Source organism: Carassius carassius, chromosome 39, assembly GCF_963082965.1.
Source record: "Carassius carassius chromosome 39, fCarCar2.1, whole genome shotgun sequence".
In the NCBI taxonomy this organism is placed as follows: Eukaryota; Metazoa; Chordata; class Actinopteri; order Cypriniformes; family Cyprinidae; genus Carassius; species Carassius carassius.
This window is the reverse complement of record NC_081793.1, coordinates 20,055,883-20,079,041: the sequence shown is the minus strand read 5'-3', so window position 1 is coordinate 20,079,041 and position 23,159 is coordinate 20,055,883. Positions and strand designations below refer to the sequence as shown.

Genomic DNA, 23,159 nt, shown 5'->3' with positions numbered 1-23,159 from the left:
AAATTTACAGTTATTTATTTTTTTTACTCATTTTATTTTTCCTAGGTTAAGCATTACTGCAAATTTAAACAAAGTTAACCGCTTAGTGTTCCACTGCGTGTTTTTAAGGGTTTACTTTGTGACATACAATTCTCTCTTTTTATGTCTATGAAGGATCACATAGGTACTGGGTTACTCCGCCGCGGTACCCCCGAAGCAATCTAAAATATTTCGAATATAAACACTTATTATAGGTGTACCCTAGTGATTCAGGACAGACTAAAAACATGATTTGGAAAATGGATTCATGGTGTACTCGCTTATTATATACATTTTGTATTTTTTGAACACAAAAAAAGCTACGGACCGCAGCTCTCATTGGTTGTTTCTTACCGGGAGCGGTGTATTTGTGCAAATGGCCACTGGGAGGAGCCAGAGGAGCTTGATTTTTTCACAGATTATCTGTTTCATATTCTACTGTCAAGACATAATGACAGGTTTAACAAATATGCAAAACTGCAGCTTTAATGAGTGTCTGCATGTATAATTAAGTTTTCACAAGAATGTTTAGCATGCGTTGTATGAAAATGATCACTGCGAAACCTGGCAGAGTCAAGAAGTTACGAGGATTGAGAGAACTGAGTGAGGGAGCGGGCAGAGTTGTTGACTTGTTTCCAGATCCAGTTATTATAAGCGTCTTTGGACTTGTCTTTGCTACTTAATTTGACACTTTAGAAAGTTAATAAAGCGGGATGTTGTAGTTTAGGGTCAGCAATATCTTTATCTTATTCACAAAAGAATTGCACTCAGTTCGGTTTATTTATTTATTTATTTATTTATTCATTCTCGGTTTTTATTTGTTTTCATAGCAATATCTGGCAACACTGCAATGATCGCCAGAATTTAAATTGACACTAATCAAAAGAGCACACACGAACGTTATTACTGACAACAAGATACCACATTCGGTAAGCCAAAAAAAAAAACTCATGATATTATCTGTCAGAAACATTATCAACGATATAAAAACAGTAGCATATAACACTAGTGCAGAGATCTGTAGAACGAATAGGTAGGTTACGTCTATGCTATTTCATTGAGTATTGTTAAAATTTTTTACAACAGCATTCATAAGGTCAACAGCACTACATAAAGTTGTCATCTATATAGCAATGGTTATTAATGAAAACTATAACAGTAATATGCCTATGTATTGTTAAATGAATAATGCATTAATTTAATTTAATTTAATTTAAATTAATAATAAACAACTTACAAAATTATATAGGCTACCTCTAACCTAAAGTAATGGTGTAATATGATTTAATTGATCAATGCTCATTCCTCCTAAACAGAGAAGAAATCTTTCACAAACATTTACATATCTGTCTCTTTTAAAGTGTTTAGTGTGTATAATAAGTTGTATGTGGGGTTATTTTAGCAGAATTCTTAACCCCACCCCAGACCTCATTCATTTTCAAACGCTGGCTACTTCCATGCTCAATACCAGTAAGACTTACAGTGATTCTGAGGTTTGTTCTGTTTAGAAACAAACCTCAGAGTGTCAAATTTCTAAAGAGACCAAAACCATATACTCCAAATGGATCAAGAAAGCATGCAATTTACTTTGGGTTTGCCTTTTTAGGCATTTTAGGAACATTTTAGAGGAATGCTAAGGGTTAATAACTTAAGTATTTAAATAATAACATAAATTAGCATTTTTGTTCTTTTATCTCATATTATTGGTGTTGTCAATTTTTTTTAAATAGTATTCTGAAAATACAAAAAATTCAAGGTCAAAGGTCAGAGGAATTAGAGGCTGTTCAAATGGGCACATGGTTATTTTTCTCATCACATTGGAATAAAAAGGTCTTAATTTACTTTCAATTTAATGTCAATAATCTATTGATTTTAGTCTGGTTAATGATGTTTGTTTTAAAATGCAATTGACAGCATTTTCATGATAATTTATTTATTTTTTTCTTCTTTGTTGGCATGAGAATTGTTATTTTTTATTGCCAAAACATAGTGTTTACATTGAATCTAGCAACCACTATATACAGCTGGTGAGGAAGTTTTGCTCTGTCTCTGAAAACTTATAAAGTTTTCTTTGTTTTTCTGTTGTTTTAATCTAATAATGTAGATAATTTTAATTTTGTGCTTTTTTTCTTATTTGATTGGGCCAAATTTTGTGGATGTTTCAGTGTCCTAATGCTGGCTGTTGTTAGTCATGTTAGTTTGTTTTTGCAGCTTCAGGACCATCTTAATTAGCGGACTTTTTCAGGGTTCATTTCATTGTTTTTAAGGACTTTATTTTTAGATGTTTTCCAAATTTGTTGGCTTGTTTCTCACTGTGCATTAGTAGAGGATATTGGCCTTATTCTGCCCTGCATGCGTTGTTCGGTTTGTTTCTCTGTACTCTGAGGATACTCTTACAGAACTCAGCATGTAGGGCTTCATTCGTCTCTTTGTCCCATTTCTCAAATTTGTGATTTAGGAGAGGGGACCACACTTCACTGGCATATAATGCAATAGGTTCTGTGTCTGATTTGATTATCTTGAACCAGATTCTGATTGGTATTTCAATTTGGATAGATGTTTTTATGATATAAAAGGCATTTCTTGCTTTCTCTTTCAGTCCATCCACAGCAAAATTTAGCCCATTTGAGCAAAATTTGAGTGAAGAATTCTGTTTGTTGGTTGTTTGAATACATATATATATATAAATACCTGCTTCTAGAAGTTTTGGCAGCAGCCCCTCATGCCAAATTGAATCAAAGGCCTTTTGGAATTCTACAAAGCAAGCAAATATATTGGTTTTGCTTTCTGTTGTCTGTGGTCTGTTGTTCTATAATTTGGTAAGAATCCAGTCAGACTTTTGCTTGGCACATTGTGCTCTGTAAGGAAGTGTACAAGACTGATGATATTGCAGAACAACTTCCCCAGACTTCTGCTTACACAGATGCCTCTGTAATTGTTTGGGTCCGATTTGTCTCCACTCTTGAATATGGGCATAATGAGTCCTTTGTTCCATATGTCAGCGAAATAACCAACACTCAGAACCATGTTAAACAGTTTCGTTATTGCCAATCAGAATTTATGATTTGTATTTTTGAGCATGTAATTTGGGATGTCGTCTGGACCACTTGCCTTTTTTTGTTGGCAGTGCTGAATTTTATTCATCAATTCTTTTTCTGTGATGGGGTAGTCTAGTGGATTTTGGTATTTGCCAATTATGTATTCTATATAGTTTAATATTTCATATATCTGTGCTTGTTTGTATTCATGTTTATTTTGCCATGGAATTGTTCAAAGTTATTTTTCCAGGTGTTTACATTTTGTGTGTATTGTTTTTTGTTTTTTTATTCAGAAGATTCCATTTGTCCTAGAAACTGTTTGAATGGACAGATTCTTAAATTATTTTTTGCTGATTTTGACTGAAATGTTCTTTCTGAGTGTATTTTCATTTTTTTAAGCTTTTGATTTGCAAGCTGCCTTAAATTTTCCTTTATTCTTTCCCAATCCGAATCAAACTATTTTTCGTTCTCTTGTTTTTGCTCAAGTATTTTTTAATTTTTTTTTTATTTTAAGATTAGATGTTGTTGTCAAATAATGCCATATTCATTATGAGGATATATGTTTTCTATAAAGTTATCCATGAGTAAACACACTTGGGGGTGGTCAGCTGCGTTCAGGCATTTTTCATCGCTGTCTTGAACCCATCTGTAATTTTTTCTAATATTATACAGTTTACTGGGTTGTGGATGTATGTTAGTTTTTTTTTGTATTTTTACTTTCCTTTTTAAACACACAGTTCCCTTTTGAATGATCTACCCCATTGTGTTGACATGTTTATGGAGAACCACCTGTTTACTCTGATACTGAAGACAGATTTGTTCATGTTCATGTAGCTGCATGAACCAATAGCACTTCAACTCACCAAAAGGGGCGGAGCCCACCAATATAAGAACTCTCTGAGCACCATTTTGGCAGAATTTTTTTCCTTCAGGGATGAAGATCATTTCCTCATGGACTCTGCAAGCAAGAAGCCGAAGAAGGAAGAAGCTCAGCTCACTCTGCTACTTGCTGACATGAGCCCCCAGCAGCAGAAGAAGCCTGAAGCCTTCCCATGTGGCCATCTAGCAAATCTAAGAGCAAATTTCCAGTGATGTTGCTGCAAATGTCACGCTGCACATGTGGCTCCCCTGCACGATGCAGATGGGCACAGTGAATGTGTCGCCTGTCTTGACAGCATTCACACAGAGGCTGTGCTCACTTAGACGGCATGGTCTCACTAAGAGAGCATGAGTCTCACCTTTCTCTGCTCATGGATTGCCTTCTTTAATGAAGGCGGTCCTCCCCGATCTTCTCTCCCATTTCTTCTCTCCCCTAGAAAAAAGAAACAGCAGAGCAGCAGGGCTTTAACACTGGGCTCAAGTGAACTCATGCTGGCGCAGCTCCCACATGCTTCACTCTCCCCCCTACTCATTGATTCACTTGTGTGCTTCACACATTAGGAACAGCACCCCTCGTCGGCTGTGAGCAGATTGATTTTGTCCGTCCATCTGAGGAGGAAGTTAATGGCTTTGGATGCTGAAGAGTGGCTGTGTTTCGGCAAAGAGCCCAAAACCCTGCCTCTGACACTGACAACATAGCCCATCATGGACAGTGAGCTGATCCACATTCTAACTAAGGCTGTGGAGGATCTCGGCCTGGCTTTGTTTGCTCTGGAAGAGCCTCCCCATGGCCTCCTTGAATGGTACCTGGAGGGACACCATCACAAGGAAACGTACCTCCTACCCGGCGCATGTTAATCTCTCTACTTCCACCACTTTTACCTCTTGCTCTCTAAAGGAAGGAGGTTATAGCAAGCTCTGTGCCCTCCATTGGCCTTGGGGTGAAAACCCATGCAGTGCATCCATCTAAGCCCTGCAGGACTACCTCAGCCCTAGCAAACATGGCTTATTCAGCGGCTGGCCAGGCTGGCTCAGTGCTTCGCACAATGGCATGCACCAGGTGTTTCAGGACAAGCTTCTCCACACCATGGACGAGTCCAGACAGAGTTCTGATGTGAGATGCACACAGCAACTGACCTGACTCTGCACGCTAGGCTACTAAGTACTCTGTACAGCCAATTGGCAAGGCCATGGCCAATTTGGTAGTGCTGGAGCCTGCATTGTAAAGATAAGCTCCGACATTATTCATTCTGTTTCTTAATCTGTACCATTTAGCCTAATGCACAGCTAGCCATGCATTATCCCTTATTCACACTTGTATTGTACAAATTCATATATTTAATAACACTTTATACTTTTAAGTATCAGCCAGTAATAAACAATATATCATTGTAATTACACAATCTCCCGAGTGGATCCAGCCTCATAGGAAGACTTCAGATGACCCAATACCTGTGAAGAGATGATGCTGACCCCTGCAAGGACCCCAGATGACACCAACTTGAATCGATATGCACAGCTGCCTGAAATTAATTAATATTAGCTACCTGTATGATTCTATTATCTTGAACTGTTCATTTGTGAAAAGAACATTACTTGAACACATTCACTTCTGATAACAGATCACCCTAAATTGTAATGTAGACACATTCATTTTCTGTAAAGCTGCATTGAAACAATGTGTATTGTATTAAAAAATGATATACAAAAAAATTGAATTGAATTGAATTAATACAATATAACAATAAAAGGAAAACATATTGTTCTATTTATATACAATGTACATAAACACAAATGGACAAAAAGCGTTCCCATTGTTTTGTCTTTTTGATCTCTTTAATTCTTTCACTTTCTATAATTTGTTACAGTTTTCTTAATTACAGTTCAGTTTGCTTATCTCTGTGTGATCGAGTTGTATTTGGAGTTCGAGTCCAATGATAGTTATAAATATGTTGCCTATATCGAAAATATGTGTGTGTGTGTGTGTGTTTGTGTGTGTGCTCTTGTTTTTGTGACATATCAGGACACAACTCTGTATAATGACATGGGTATGACACAGGTATTACAAGGAGAGGGTAACTTATGAGAACATAACCCATGTCCCCATTTTTCAAAACGCTTATAAATCATACAGAATTGAGTATTTTTTTTTTTTTTTTTTTTTTTTTTTGAGAAAGTAAAAATGCACAAAGTTTCCTGTGAGGGTTAGGGTTCGGTGTAGGGTTGGTGTAGGGCCATAGAATTTAGTTTAAAAACCATTACGCCTATGGGATGTCCCCACTTTTCACAAAGTGTGTGTGTGTGTGTGTGTGTGTGTGTGTGTGCGTGCGTGTGTGTGTTTAAAATAGCCTACACACTATTATTATTATTATTATGTAATGTGGGGTAAAATGCATTTGCATTTAAATTTGTATAATACAGATGTTATTTCTGAATAATATCACGTTTCATTCATCAATATTCTATTTTATTATACGCTATTATGTTATATTCTAGTGTTTGATTTATAAACAGGAAGTTCGCGCCGTTTTTTTTTTCACTACATCTAAAGTGACTGTTTCTTTAAATGTACGAGATACTCTGCTGGAGGAAATGAAAAACCAGGAGTTGGAAATGAGTTTCGTTTTCTCCGTCTAGTGTACTTGGACTTGATAGAACAAAACTGAGGCTGGTCCGACAGAAATGTAAGTTTCGAGAGAAAATATAGTAAATTTATGAAAACATCTAGCTATGCTGAACTGAATCATATTTATTTGGCTAACTGTAAAAAACTTTGCGGTGCATTGCTAGACAGGCCATGCATCGAAGCGTTTACGAAATCAATATAACGTTAAATATGCATTACTTCAAACTCTAGGTTGGAAAACCATTGTTAATTTGTGGTTCACATGGTCTAACTATGGTAACCAGTTTTTTTTTTATTTGTTTTATTTGTAGTAAAAACCATGGTTAATTTTCGTAAGGGAAGTTGCCCTAAGGGGGACCTTCACACTTCCACGAAAAACATTTTAGCTGTAGAACACATTGCATACTATATGTAAATACCTTAAAATATACTGGCATCAATAAATGCTAATGTAAATATATATTTCATTCACACCTTGTCTTTAGGCAAGGGGGGGTCAATCTCTCTTTTTTCCCCGCTGTACACTTCATGTCACATAGGCTACTGTATCTTTCCCTCATCAGCTCTTACAGCTTTTATACATAAATACAGAGATTTTATTTCTCCTCAAGCCATGAATAATATAAAAATTAAAGAAAAAAAAGTCATTAAAAAAGATTCAGTTCAGACAACATCACAAACTGAAAGTAAAAGTTACTTTACGCAGGTAACGTTACTTTACATACTATGAGTAATAACAGTCAATTCACTGCTGTTTGAAAGGGGCTTTTTAAAAAGTGGAAAGGATAACTTTAAATATATTTACTTCAAAAATAGCTACAAAGTTGTTGTCACTACTGTAAAATCATAGTATACTAATATGGGCTGTCTTACAAACAGTCAAGTTTTCAGTTAAAATCCGTTCATTGATGATTCAGTAATGACATCATCCAGTTCAGCTCTCTTTCAATAGTGTCTGTGCAATCAAGCCGACAATTGCCTGAAATTAAGCAAGCCAAAGGCGACAGTGGTAAGGAACCAAAAATCGTTGACAGATACAGAGAAAAAAACGATGGGAGAAACCAGGCTCAGTCAGGGGGCCATTTCCCCGTCTGGCAAGACAAAACCAACATGGTGTGGTTTAATTCTAGGCTGCAGCACAGGTCAGATTGTTCAGAGGACTTGTTCCCGTGGTCTTGTCCCGATAGTCGTCTAGTTGACTAGGTCTTCTCAGGGGATCTGTCTATAGGTCTCATCTAATTGACATAGTCTCCACTGACATTCAGGGCTGTAGAGGTCGTCTAAGTGCTGATCCACCATCTGTTATGGCTATGGACTGGATTTGGGAAAGGATCTGCCACCCGCAGCTAGTTTTGCAAATGTATATGTTTAGCCAGGCCGTGAAGAAATATAGAGCTGAGTATCATTATCATAACAGTGAAATCTAACACCATGTTTCCTGATGATATCTCCCAAGGGTAACATGTAAAATGTGAAAAGCACTGAGTACTGAGCCTTGAGGTACTCCACACTGTACTTGTGATTGATATGATATGATACGTTTTCATTCACGCTACGAATGGGTGGCAGTCAGATAAGTAAGATTTGAACCATGCCAATGTAACTACAATAATGCCAACATAATTTTGTAGTCTACTCAAAGTAATTTTGTGGTCGATAATGTCAAACGAGCGCTAAGATCCAGTAGCTCTAATAGAGAAATACAACCACGATCAGATAATAAGAGCAGGTTGTTTGTAACTCTGATGAAATCACTCTCAGGACTATTATATGGTATAAATCCTGACTGGAAATCCTCACAGATACCATTACTCTATAAGAAGGAACACAGCTGAGAGGAAATTGTCTTTTCTAGTATTTTTGACAAAAGGGAGAACACAGCTGAGAGGAAATGGTCTTTTCTAGTATTTCTGACAAAAGGGAGAACTGAGATCAGTCTGTCTTTAACAAATTCTCTAATTTTTTAATGGGAGGCTTAATAGCCATTATGAAGGATTTTGGGACATATCCTAATGACATTGATGAATTAATAAAATTGGAAGGACCTCTTTTAGTAGTTTAGATGGAATAGGGTCTGACATATGTTGTTGGTTTTGATGATTTGACAAGTTACAATTCTTCCTCTACAATAGTAAATGTAAGTAAGGGGTGGGATGGGGTAACATGTCAAGATAATTATAATTTAGAAAACAAATTTGTTTCACCCTGTCAAGAATTTCCATTTCTGTTACTCTGCTTTGTTGCCGTTGTGTTACTGAACAGTAACACCATTAATTCTTGCTCCAGAATGGACAAAGAAACCCTCCCTACTGAAATTGAAGGTATGGTGGACCAAGAGGACTATGGAGAAGGAGACACAGTAGATGCAAAACCTGACCGCAGATCGAGATTTTTGTTTTTTGGCAGGTAAGACTATTTCTAAATTAATTTATCCATCCATTCATCAGTCCATCCATTCATTCATACAATGTGCAGATATGAACCAGAACTATTGACGTAACCTTTTATTTAAGAGAGAAAAATAATTTCCTTTGTGATTATTTAGTAGGCGTTTTGTTAATTATTTATTATTTACAGTACAGCTTTAGATGTTAAAATTCATTATATACATTAGGTGGCACCACAAGTCCTCTTTGTAAATGACAAGGCAAACAAGCCCTAACTCTTGCATCAGAAAAATTTGAAGGTGTTTTGAGATGCTCAGAATAACTTTTCGTAGCTCTTCAATATAAATTCAATATGAAGCCACCTGCATATTTAGAATTATATTAAACTAATTTTATCCAAAAAAGAAAAAAAAAATTATATATATATATATATATATATATATATATATATATATATATATATATATATATATATATATAAATGTGTGTGTGTGTGTGTGTGTTAATCTCTGCATATATATACTGTATGCAGAGATTAACAGCTCTGATGATCTGTTATTTGGCACTTTTGAATGTATTTGCTCTGTAACAGGCCTAATATGTAAGTATGATAGTGTTTTTGTCAGTGCTCTTGTCCTGCATGAGCCTGGTTGAGGGGTTTGAATGGGCCTTTGGAAAGCTCTGGGGGGTTGCGTGTGTGCTGACTCAGGTAGCGTGTACCACCCCAGCCAAGCGGAGCCACCACTCCACTCTTTATAGAGTATAGAGCATGACAGGATCCTAGCACACACCACACAACTCCACATCACAAGGAAAAATCCACCCAAAAGAGCCTAAAATTTGGGAAAGATTCAGCAGATCTAAAGGGAAGAGCAACACGTTTCAATGCAGAGTGGCATAGCATTTAAAGAAGAGTCCAGGTAGGAGAGCACTCAGATGGGAAAGGAGGTAGTAAGGGGGGGGTTGTTGCCCCGCATCACATGGGACAGCTGTGATTCGCTCCACTGTTCATGTGTGTGAGAGGGAGTCTATAGGTGGGAACCCATTGTTGTGGTTGGGTAACATGATGACTAGGCTCTTCTGGAATAATTGCACATATTGTGCATCCAGTGTCCACCGTGGCCTACTAATCTGGACGGATCCTTTGGAAATTTCACAATGTGGATATGAGACATCTGTGAGAATTTTCCATCAGGCATGTAGAATATTATTTTTTGGGACACTGAAGTTTTAGAGCAGCTAATATTATGATTGATAAGAGGATTTAATCGTCTTCATGATGCCGGATATCCAGGCATAATTTTTGATGAGGTTTGATTGTTCTTCTATTTAAAGATGAGCTTATTTATTATTTTAATGTGTCCTAATGTCTCTTAGAACACCCTACGTTCTTATAAATATATATTTGGTGAAGTACGTGATGGATGAAGGTTCTGTAATAGATTGGCTAACTGTGTCTCTCTCTCTCTCTCTCAGTAAGAAGAAGGATGGCAAGTTTCAGGAAAAAGAGCAGTCTTCTGAAAGCTATTACAGGATTGTTTCACCAACATTCCAGTATAAGATGAGCCACCGGCGCATTGGCAAGTGCATCATCATCAACAACAAGAACTTTGATGAAAAGACAGGTGAGTCTTCATCTCCATGTCATCCTATGCTGAACAATCATCTTTTATTTGCCCTTTAATTGGCACACAGAGTAAAAACTGGAATTTATAACATTTGAAGTTCATTGGGGCAATAGTAATAATAATAATATTAAACAATGTTTTGTTGTATTACGGACTCAACTGTTTTTTTGTTTTTCTTTTTCTTTTATGAGCTTCTACCAGATGCTTTATTGTCATGTAGTTTAAAAAAAAATCCATCATCCTTTATTCATTTCTGTCATTTACATTGATACATTTATTTTTAAAATGAAAACTTTATTTTAATAACAAATAATTTAAAATGTGAATCTTTATGTGGTATCCTGTATATAAGATTTGCTCCTCACATATATAATAATGGAAAAGTAAAAAAAATTACTTGTGTAAAAACACACTAGTATACCAAACTAATGAGTCAAAAAGACAATACTGTACTTAGAACACAACCAAACCTGCTTATCTGTCTTTTCTTACAAACATTTACAATAGTTTCTGCAAAAAACAATATGGACACTAAGGTGACTGCCTTTAAAAGTTTTATCAAAAATATCAAAAATAAAACTTGAATGTTGAGTAATTTAAAGCTACTAGATTGATGCATTGTTAGACTATGGCCTCTAACTTTGTGATCTGTGTTTAAGGGATGAATATACGCAATGGCACAGATCGTGATGCTGGAGAGCTGTTGAAGTGCTTTACAAACTTGGGCTTTGAAGTTAACATCTACAATGATCAGACCTGCAGGAACATGGAGAGACTACTTAAAAAAGGTGAGTGATCAACATATTTATCTCTACTCCAGATCATCAGAATGCCACATCTGGTCCAGAAAAGTACAACCCGAATTCCGGAAAAGTTGGGACGTTTTTTAAATTTTAATAAAATGAAAACTAAAGGAATTTCAAATCACATGAGCCAATATTTTATTCACAATAGAACATAGATAACGTAGCAAATGTTTAAACTGAGAAATTTTACACTTTTATCCACTTAATTAGCTCATTTAAAATTTAATGCCTGCTACAGGTCTCAAAAAAGTTGGCACGGGGGCAACAAATGGCTAAAAAAGCAAGCAGTTTTGAAAAGATTCAGCTGGGAGAACATCTAGTGATTAATTAAGTTAATTGATATCAGGTCTGTAACATGATTAGCTATAAAAGCTTTGTCTTAGAGAAGCAGAGTCTATCAGAAGTAAAGATGGGCAGAGGCTCTCCAATCTGTGAAAGACTGCGTAAAAGAATTGTGGAAAACTTTAAAAACAATGTTCCTCAACGTCAAATTGCAAAGGCTTTGCAAATCTCATCATCTACAGTGCATAACATCATCAAAAGATTCAGAGAAACTGGAGAAATCTCTGTGCGTAAGGGACAAGGCCGGAGACCTTTATTGGATGCCCGTGGTCTTCGGGCTCTCAGACGACACTGCATGACTCATCGGCATGATTGTGTCAATGACATTACTAAATGGGCCCAGGAATACTTTCAGAAACCACTGTCGGTAAACACAATCCACCGTGCCATCAGCAGATGCCAACTTAAGCTCTATCATGCAAAAAGGAAGCCATATGTGAACATGGTCCAGAAGCGCCGTCGTGTCCTGTGGGCCAAGGCTCATTTAAAATGGACTATTTCAAAGTGGAATAGTGTTTTATGGTCAGACGAGTCCAAATTTGACATTCTTGTTGGAAATCACGGACGCCGTGTCCTCCGGGCTAAAGAGGAGGGAGACTTTCCAGCATGTTATCAGCGTTCAGTTCAAAAGCCAGCATCTCTGATGGTATGGGGGTGCATAAATACATACGGTATGGGCAGCTTGCATGTTTTTGAAGGCTCTGTGAATGCTGAAAGGTATATAAAGGTTTTAGAGCAACATATGCTTCCCTCCAAACAACGTCTATTTCAGGGAAGGCCTTGTTTATTTCAGCAGGACAATGCAAAACCACATACTGCAGCTATAACAACAGCATGGCTTCGTCGTAGAAGAGTCCGGGTGCTAACCTGGCCTGCCTGCAGTCCAGATCTTTCACCTATAGAGAACATTTGGGGCATCATTAAACGAAAAATAAATCAAAGACGACCACGAACTCTTCAGCAGCTGGAAATCTATATAAGGCAAGAATGGGACCAAATTCCAACAGCAAAACTCCAGCAACTCATAGCCTCAATGCCCAGACGTCTTCAAACTGTTTTGAAAAGAAAAGGAGATGCTACACCATGGTAAACATGCCCCGTCCCAACTATTTTGAGACCTGTAGCAGAAATCAAAATTGAAATGAGCTCATTTTGTGCATAAAATTGTAAACTTTCTCAGTTTAAACATTTGCTATGTTATCTATGTTCTATTGTGAATAAAATATTGGCTCATGTGATTTGAAAGTCTTTTAGTTTTCATTTTAGTAAAATTTAAAAAACGTCCCAACTTTTCCGGAATTCGGGTTGTATGAAAAGCATCATCAGAATAGTCCATCTGCCATCAGTAGTTCAACCGTAATGGAATGAAGCGGCGAGAATACTGTTTGTAAACGAAGAAAACAAAAATAACGGCTTTATTCAACATTCTCCTCTGTGTCTCTCCACATCACTCAAACTGCCTATGCTCTTTAGGGCTGTCAACGAATATTCTAAATTCGAATATGTATTCGAATAGTTTTAAAAAACGAATTTCGAAGGTGAAAATTAATATTCGAATTAAAAAAAAAGTGGAAAAAAAGGCCCGCGGTAGTAGAGGCGTGGTTGTCTGCTTTGCGAGTGAGGGTTCAGGGACAGGTCACAGCCTCACAGGAGTTGCACTGTCTGGCACAGCATCACTGCTGAAAGTTGACGCGTCTTCATGGAAGATGCAAGTGCAGAGCCCAACTCGACCGCAGCAGAGAAAATGAGGTAAAATTGTTGACCCGCGAGATTGTTGTATTCAAGCTATTTAAGATACAGTTAGTATACCATTCGACAACTTGCAACATAAGGTCACATCTCAAAAATGTGCACCCAAATGAGCATGGCATAATGTGTGGAACGTTAGCTAAACAGTCACGTCTTGACACTTAACGTTACTTTGCATCGCCCGCCGCACGCAATTTGTCAGCAACATCACAAGAGGCCATAATGGATAAAATAATTTCGTTTATTTGTAAGGACATGAGACCGATCAGTATCGCGGATGGGGCACGCTTCGGGGAGTTCTGTCAAGCAATAGATCCGAGGTTTGATTATTTATCGTTTCATGTGAAGGAAAAGTTCCATTTTTACCACAGCACAGCTCGCTCGGAGCATTCAATGTCAGTTCTATATGCTGTAAAACTTCAATTAATATTAATAATATTTGTTTCAATCACTGAATGAAGCCTGCTATATTTGGGACAACAGTCGCGACCTTAAATTGCTTACACAAAAATTTGTTTGTTCATTTAAACCATTATGCGCAGAGAACGTGAGGGTGAGAGAGCGTGAGGTCTGCAGTCTTGGCCATTAGTTGATTTCCTTGTTTTTGTGTAGGTAATACGTTGTCATATATGTTTAAACTTAAATAGACTATCTATACAAGTAGTTATGTCTCTTTGTATTATTTTTGCCTGTTATTGACGTAATGCGCGTCATTGACAACATGCGCCACCAGATGTTCGAATAGTTCGAATATTCGTGTATTTTTTAGAGGGAATATTCGAACGTCAATTTTGAGCAATTTTTACAGCCCTAATGCTCTTCTGTGTTGTTATTATTATTCTGTGTCAGCCGGGCCACAAGGATGCGCTGTTTCTACTTGTATTTATTCTTTGATGGCAGATGGACTATTCTGACTACGTCTTTCATACTTTTCTGGACTTTGACAGTGTAACTTACTTTGCAGTCTATGGGACAGTCACACACCTCCTGGTATTCATCCAAAATATCTTAAATTGTGTTCCGAAGATGAAGCTTATATGGGTTTGGAACGACATGGGGGTAATCGATTAATGCCAAAATTTTCATTTTGGCGTGGAGTATCCCTTTAATTCATTTAGTCCTTTGTCAAATTTATATTTTACTATTTTTGACTGAAAGCCTCACTGCTGCCCTCTACTGTTTAGTGGGCCAAATTACTTGTGTTATTTAAAGTGTACAGAGTTTGCAAACCCACTTGACTTTTTTTCTCACATATTTTGCCTGTATGTGTTTCAGTCTCAGAAGAGGACCACACTGACAGCTCCTGCTTCGCCTGCATCTTGCTGAGCCACGGTGAGGAGGGCATGATTTACGGCACAGATGGAGCCATACCCATCAAGAGCATGACCTCGCTCTTCAAAGGAGACATGTGCAAGAGCCTCGTGGGCAAACCCAAGCTCTTTTTCATCCAGGTAAGAGGAGCAGGGCCACATGAGGATTTGGGGAGGAGAGAGGAGGAGGAAAACATGAAGGAGGAGAAAATGGAGCACCTACATACAACGGTGTCTATTGTTTTAATGCTATTTCAGTCGCACCATACCCGGAGTTAACCTACTTTTATTGAAGTGCACTCTAGGCGGATATTGACATGGTCATGTGTTTTACCTGACAGGCTTGTCGGGGTTCAGAGTTTGATGATGGTGTGCAGACAGACTCGGGACCGCCCAATGACACGATAGAGACAGATGCCAATCCAGGACACAAGATTCCGGTAGAGGCGGACTTCCTGTTTGCTTATTCAACTGTGCCAGGTAATTTTTACTCTTAATTACGGAAATTAGAATGCAGGAAATGTAGTCTCAAAGACTCCCATGTAAAACATGCCTTTCTCTTGACTTGTCCTCCAGAGCTGCATGCAATAAACATACAGCATTCCTTGTACAGTCCAATTCATGAACAAATGACTAAATTTTTTAATATATTTTGTGTGTGTGTGTGAGTGTGTGTGTATGTATTACTTATACATTACTATTCACACATTTAGGGTCAGTAAGCTTTTGTTTTTTAAATACATTATTAATACTTCTATTCAATAAGAACAGGAAAGTATGTAAAGCTTATTTCCACCACAGTTTTTTTTCTTTTTTTCTCTCTTTATTTTGTTTTCTCTGAGAGTTTGACTTATTCTGAATTTTTTGGTTTCCGCCATGGAATAAAACAATAAAAAGGTAACCGCGACATTTTCAACTGCGACAATTTAGTCTTTATTCTTACAATTTCACATTTATATCTCACAATTTCGATTTCAAATGCTGTTCTTTAAAAAATCCTCTCCATCAGACAATCCTTTTTTTTTTTTTTTTTTTTTTTTTTTTTAGTAGTAGTAGATTTATTTCACAAATACCATTACCAGCAAATTCTATAATACAGCGGGGGTACAAAAATCAGAATTTGGTATAGTGAATGGGTACCCCAAAGAAGCTAAAAAAAAGCTTATAGGTAGGGGCCCATAGTTCATGAAAAAAAGAAAAGAAAGAAAAGTGGTACAGACAAGGTACACAGTTACCACCTGCCACCAGACGATGGTAAGTAAACAAAGTGCAAAAGCGCACCAATACATAAAAGTACATGCACATACATTCATACACATAGATCCCAGTAGTCCATGAGAAGACAGTTTATATATTAAATATAGGTTGATAGATAATATTTTTTTAGATGTCTTTTAAAGTTGGAGATAGAGAGCAACACCTTAAGACCATCGTCAATGCTGTTCCAAATCTGCGGCCCCCTACAGACAACGCTCATACTGGTGCGAACATGTCGGCGATATTTTCCAAATATGAGTGGTTTGGTTCTCGTTTGGTATGTATGCTGGCGGCTGGAGATAGGAACAAGACTACTCAGAGCAGTGTTCATGCAATTGACAATTTGAAACATAAGGCAGGCATTTTGATATTTGTTTAACTCAGCTAATCTTAGTAACTCAATATGATAGAATAAAGGGTGAGTAGGAGAATTTATCTCTGACCAGGACAGAGCCCGTATGGCTTTTTTTTGCAACGATGCAAGTTTTTTAAGATGACTTGTGAAGGTGTTGCACCATATCACATTACAGTAGTTAAGATGAGGTTCAAAAAAAGTTTTGTACAATAAGAGTAGGGCAGACAGCGGAAGAATGTGTCTGATCTTATAAAACAGGCCAACATACTTTGACAGTTTGTTTACAAGATGATCAATATGACATTTAAAGGTAAGAGATTCGTCAATGAGGACCCCCAGGAATTTAGCAGAATGCACTCTTTTTATCATTTGGTCATTAATTTTAATCAAGCAGTGGTCAGTGGTTTTAAATATTTTTTTCTTGGTCGATTTGAATATAATGAAATTTGTTTTGCTTACATTTAATGACAGTTTATTACATTTAAACCAAGAATCAACTTTGATTAACTCTGAATTGACTATATCTTTTAAAATAATAGGGTTATTGTGTGATGTAAACAGATTTGTGTCATCTGCAAAGATGATTTTATGAAATAATGTTGATGAGTTTACAAAATCATTTATATATAAAATAAATAAGAGTGGCCCTAAAATAGAGCCCTGGGGGACCCCATAGATAATGGGCTTACAAGTAGAATTATGGTCATTGACATGGACATACTGTTCCCTCTCAGATAGATAACTTCTAAACCATTCAAGTGCTAAACCTCTGATACCATAGTGTTGTAGTTTATACAATAAGATATCAAAATCAATGGTATCAAAGGCTTTTGATAGGTCCAAGAAAATACCAATGCCACATTTTCCCTCTTCAATGCAGTCATTAATTTGTTCAATTAGGTCTAGTATTGCCATACAGGTTGTGCTCTTTTTTCTGAAACCATATTGAGAGGAAACAAGAATATCTAATTTATCAAGATAGCCACTAAGTCTATTGTATACTACCTTCTCCATTACTTTAGAAAAAGTGGGTAGAATTGATATGGGCCGGTAATTATTCATATCATTTCTATCACCCGATTTAAAAATTGGAATAATCTTTGCGATTTTTGTCATTTTAGGTACAATACCAGTAAGTAAAGAAAGGTTAATACAATGAGCCAATGGCTCTACAATGACGTTCGCAATGGCCTTCATGATCTTACTAGATATTCCATCTACACCCGCAGTGTATGAGCTCCTCAAGTCCAGAATGATCTTGAGGAGTTCGGTACTGTCTGTCGGTATCATGAAGAAAGAATGAATATAACTACCAGAAAGAAATTGCTTAAAAGTGACATCCTTGGGTTGACTTATCTCTTTAGACAGATTTACACCAATTGAAGCGAAATGATTATTGAAACTCTGTGCAAGGTCAGCTTTACTATCACCAAGATCAGGTAGAGCAGTCGGTTTATGTCTCCTATTGAGAACTTCATTTAAGACATTCCATGAGCTCCTACAGTCCCCTTGTGAAGCTTTTAGAAGTTCTGTGTAATGATTTCTTTTACTCTTTCTAATGAGCTGCGTTAATTTATTTTTATATGAAATATATTTCTCTTTATTTAAACTAGAAGGATTTTTCATGTAGATTTTGTAAAGCCTACTCTTATATTTAATAGATTTCAAAATTCCCTTTGTAATCCAAGGGTTCTGGAGAGTAGTGCTGCATTTGACAGTCTTCTCAGGAATTGTATCCTTGATAGAGTCTTGAATGATCTTTAGCAGATTGTCATATGCAGCATTAGGAGTCGCACTATCATAGACAGAAGCCCACGACTTGGCATGTAAGTTAACAGTTAGATGCTGTAAGGTTTTCTGATTAAGGATTTTAGATTTAATTTTAGAGAGTCGAGGAGAGACTGATTTGCCAGAGCCAAAAAATATTGCAATTGGAAAATGATCTGTGATGTCAACCTGTACGACTCCTGTCTCCAGCTTGATGTTTTGAATATTAGTAATGATATTGTCAATAATACTTTTGGAAGTAGGTGTTACTCTGGTAAATCTATCAATGGTGGGGAAAAAAGAGGAGGAATGCAATGTGTTCATGAAGTCATATTTTGCCCCATCTTCCTTAGAAATATCAATGTTGTAGTCACCAAGAAGTATACAGTCTTTTTTTTGGTTATTCAGTTTATGTAATAGATCTTCCAGTTTACAATAAAAGGTGTCAAGGGCAGAGTCTGGTGGGTGATAAATTATACCGACGATAAATGTTTTATTATAATTTTTAATCTCAATGAATAAGGACTCACAGAGATCATCCTCCAAATAAAAATCACAGATATTCATTTGGAAGCTACTTTTAACATAAAGGCAGACCCCTCCACCTGATCTATTTGGTCTGTTCTTAATGTGTAGACTATATCCATCAAGGTCAAGCAAATCGGTATTTGAAAAATCATTGAGCCAGGTTTCACTACATCCAATAACATCAAAATGACAACTTGAATTAGATAGTAGAGAAACTAAATCAGAGTGATGTTTGTTTAGGCTTCTGATGTTTAAATGTAACAGTGAATAATTATATATGTCATTTAATTGTTTTAAGTTATCAAGGTCAAAAACATTACACGTAGTATTGCCATCCATATCAATACAGTGCTGAGAATCTCCAACAATATTGAAATCATCAGAACCCATAGTATTTACAGTACAAATTGATCATGGAATTTTCTGGGATTACATTAAGACATTGCCATGGCGATAGTCGCGAATACGCTCGGAGCAACCAAACACACACACATACACAACACACACGCACACAACAATATTCTAGTACCATTGAGTAAACTATTTGTACCAAGCTGCAGTCATCCGCGCCATCTCGCAAAGAAAGAAAGAAAAAGTAAAAATAGACTCATAGAAATAGAAAGCAAAATGTCTCTCACCTCTCCGGTACAAAATACGAATCAAGTGTCCCGTAGAGGAGTATAGGCTAACTTATTAGACACATTAAGTCATAATAGAGAGACTGTCGTCCAAAATCCGCAAGAGTAGAGGCAACCAGATCACCACTGTACGCTGTCAGTGGAAAACGGAAATAAAATAGGAGCTTAAGCGACAGTAAGCCGTGTCCTGCAGGTCTCTTCGCCCTCGTCGCATGGATTTGGGCAACAATGATCTAGGTATTCCGCGAGGGTAAGGAGACGATGAAAGCTTCAGCCTCAGCTACCGTGGGAAGATGTTTCCTACCTCCCGACTCCATCTTGATGTAAAGCCTGGCCGGGTAGAGCAAGGCCGGCTTGAATCCACGCTCGTACAACTCTGACATGACCGTTTTAAACTCTTTCCGCTGCTCCACAACCTCTGGTGGATAGTCCTCAAATACAAGGATGGAATGGCCCCGGAATTTCAGTTTACCCCTCATGGTCCGTGCGTGGCGGATGATCTTATCCTTCACCTGGAACCTGAGGAGACGTATGATGATCGGTCTTGGCCGCTGGTTTGGTGGAGGTTTGAGTGCCAGGGCTCTGTGAGCCCGTTCACACTCCACTGTCGGTTGTGGCCCCTCCATGGATGCTCACAGTATCAACAAAAATATTAAGCAGCACAAGTAGCACATCTTCCCTTGTGCTACTTCTTAATAATAGCTATATACACGATATAATAACAGTTTCATAACTTTTTTTTGTTGGTATCCACTGTACAATTTTTGGTTGCATTGATTATTGTATCTGTTAATTAGCAACTGAATTGCATAGTTTTGGCCCTATTGTCAATTTTACAGTTAATATTTTTATAATGCACAGTACCAAGTTAATAGGTTTCCTGTGTTTAACTTAAAGAGAATGTGTTTCATATGCAAGCAAAATGGACATGAAAAATCAAATGCCCAGATGAATCAATTTCAATCAATTTCAATCAAATCAAGAGGTTGTGAATTCGAAAACCCGTATAGATATAAATCCCTGAGTGTGACATGTGACATACAGTATTGTAACATTCTTACACATTTGTTCTCACAGGTTACTACTCCTGGAGGAACCCAGGCCGAGGCTCCTGGTTTGTCCAGGCCCTCTGTAACGTTCTTGATGAGTTTGGCAAGCAACTTGAGATCATGCAGATTCTCACACGGGTCAACTACATGGTGGCCACCAACTTCGAGTCCTGGTCAGAGGACCCCCGTTTTAGTGAGAAGAAACAGATACCTTGTGTAGTGTCCATGTTGACTAAAGAGCTCTACTTTAACTGATCTGAGTAGACCATCGTTACATGCTGTGCCTTTTCTCAGCGCACACATTTTCTTTCCAAGAACGTTATAGTAGCACACTTTTGTTATCTTTTAACAGTAAACATTAACCAAATTGTTAACATTTTTGTCAAGGAGGGAAACCTCAGTCTAATACTTGAGCAAAATACTTTTACATAAATGTAAGCAGAATTTTTAAGTGGTGCACATTTTAGGATGGCAGACAGGAAAGACACATCAGGTGTTCAAAGACTGACCACTGACTGACCAACGACTGATTTCACTCAACCAAACCGTCACAACATTCAGGGAGGATCCCAGCTGGAAGCTTGTGTGTGAAAGCAATTTGTTATGTTATGCTGGACATACGAACACTGAAAGGTCTTCCTTTGTCCTACTTCCAGTTCAAGTTCACTACCTTTTCAGAGAATGTTCTCAAGAGTATTCCAGGGAATAGTGATGTCACATATGATTTGATCTTTGTGCCGTGTCAAATATCCATGTCGCTTTGCCAACTTTGAAAGTTTTGAAAGCAACTTTTACTTTACTAGATAACACCCTTTATTGATCTTAATAAAATATTTAAAATATTTATTTTTATTTGTTCTGTTTTTCTATTACAAACAACTCAAGCATAAACTCTAAGCATATAAAAGGCCATTTGTAACATTTTAGTTTGGTTTGGTTTGGTTATTCCAGAATGCTCTTCAGAGGAGGTCAAAGAAAGGGCATGAATGGAAATGAAGTGGCAAATAGTGAAGTAATGCTGACACCTGCACAGTTTTAAAAGCTTTTCATTCATCCCACGCTGGTTAGTTTGCATTCACTGAAAAACTAAGATCAGCATTCATCCCGTGTATTTTGAACAAACTGTATTTACTGATGTGTTGTACTGAATCCGACTATAATCTACACAGGCAGCTATTGTTTTACTGGTGACCATTTTAACCATTTATCACCCATCTGAACAAATGTGCTGTTTCAACCTGAATGGAAGGTTCTGATGTTGTTCAGAGCTGGTTGTCTTCAGTTTTTCCTTTCCTTTCGATGTCTTTCATTCTCATTGTTCATCCAGATCACACACTGAATCTGCCAGACTGAATCTGCCAGCTTGTGCACCATCCGACCGCCACAAATGAAAGGCCTTCTTTTCTTTATGCATGGATTATTAGTGAAGTGCTCCAACTATACTGTAGGAAGTGCTTGTTTTGAAATGGAAAACAATTTTTATTTTTAATTGTATAGTACATTGTTTTTAAATTTAAATGCTTTATGGTGATAACAGGAATGCTAACAGAAAAAAATGAATTAATAAATAATTTTCTTTTTTGCACAAATGCCCTGAACAATTTGTTTACATTGTGTCAACATTTTTGTTGATTTTTGTTTAAATTACTTTAATTCAAATGAATGCCTTTGTCAGCCTTATTTTATTGTATTAAAAGACTTTATTGAAATCTGCCTTCTCTTTTTTTACTAATACTTCAAAGTAGTTATACACTACTGTTCAGAAGTTTAGAGTTGTACGTTATAAAAAAAAAAAAATTAATTAGCTTTTATATTTAAATATATTAAAAAAGACATATAACACTAGCTTGCTCTGTTTTTTTTCTATTCTGTTTTCTTTTTATTTATTATATTATTTAAAAGCCCTAGCTACGTGTTCTGCAATTAAGCTAACTGACTTGTTATAGCACTTATATATCGTTTTTTGTTGTTGTTGTTGTTGTTTTTTATTGCTTCCAATGTCCTCATTTATAAGTCACTTTGGATAAAAGTGTCTGCTACAATGCTAAATGTAAATATATGTATTAAAGTGTAATTTATTCTTGTTATGAAAAAGCTGTAATTTCAGGAGCCATTCTTCAGAAATCATTCTAATATGCTGATTTGGTTCTCAAGAAATTATTCTTATTATTATCAAGTGTTGAAAAAAGATTGAGCTGCTGATACATTATATTTGTGACTCTTGAAATGGTAATCTTGTGTAACATTATGAATATATTTACTGTCACTTTTGATCAATTTAATGCATGGGGTGGGGGGAGGGGGGCTTCAAATCACCAGCAGTCTCCTGTTGGTCTCCTGTTTGTCATGACCAGGACAGACAGCCTGTTAGAGTGAGTCTGTAAAGGTTTCTGCACAAAAACTGTACAAGGGTGTCATGGTGTCGGCCCCCAGCTGGAGAAGATGCCAATGTGCTCAAAAGCTTTTGGGGAACGTCATTGTGCCAGGCAATGTAGTCGCCATTGAAGTACTCAACGCACCATGGACGTTGGACTGGCCAAGCCAGCAGTCCTCCTCTTGGCCTTTCCTGGGGATGTTGGGGTATGTGAGCCCTAGTTCCCAGTATGTCTTACCTGCACCTCCCATTAGTTGTGAACTTCTGTGAAAAAATTCCGACTAATCACATTCAGGTTGGTGTCAAATCGAGAGGGGTTTTCAGAAACGTCCTGCCAGGTATCGGTGTAAGTGACTGAGTCAAAGGAATTAGAAACTATATTTAGAAACAAATTTCCTGTGAGAGATA

At 37.1% G+C, this 23,159-nt stretch overlaps 1 protein-coding gene across 2 annotated transcripts; it reads left to right on the top strand.

Moving 5' to 3' along the window:
• The first annotated feature begins 6,491 nt into the window (after positions 1-6,491).
• On the top strand, positions 6,492-21,207 carry LOC132121582 (caspase-7-like). 2 transcript variants are annotated; one of them, XM_059531111.1, is made up of 7 exons: positions 6,492-6,619; positions 8,848-8,967; positions 10,425-10,573; positions 11,236-11,364; positions 14,749-14,924; positions 15,125-15,263; positions 20,406-21,207. In XM_059531111.1, exons 2-7 carry the CDS (start codon positions 8,849-8,851, stop codon positions 20,630-20,632), a joined length of 939 nt encoding a protein of 312 aa, XP_059387094.1. In that variant the 5' UTR covers positions 6,492-6,619; position 8,848; the 3' UTR covers positions 20,633-21,207. The 2 variants fall into 2 exon arrangements, with proteins under 2 accessions (XP_059387094.1, XP_059387095.1); XM_059531112.1 differs by lacking the exon at positions 6,492-6,619 and adding an exon at positions 7,528-7,570.
• Positions 21,208-23,159: the final 1,952 nt, after the last annotated feature.

What these genes read in the sequence shown, in the direction of transcription:
- LOC132121582 (XM_059531111.1), top strand. Translation starts at nt 8,849, where the DNA reads ATGGACAAAGAAACCCTCCCTACTGAAATTGAAGGTATGGTGGACCAA. An exon ending in AGATTTTTGTTTTTTGGCAG is followed by an intron (nt 8,968 to 10,424) that starts GTAAGACTATTT and finishes TCTCTCTCTCAG; the next exon opens with TAAGAAGAAGGATGGCAAGT. An exon ending in GAACTTTGATGAAAAGACAG is followed by an intron (nt 10,574 to 11,235) that starts GTGAGTCTTCAT and finishes TCTGTGTTTAAG; the next exon opens with GGATGAATATACGCAATGGC.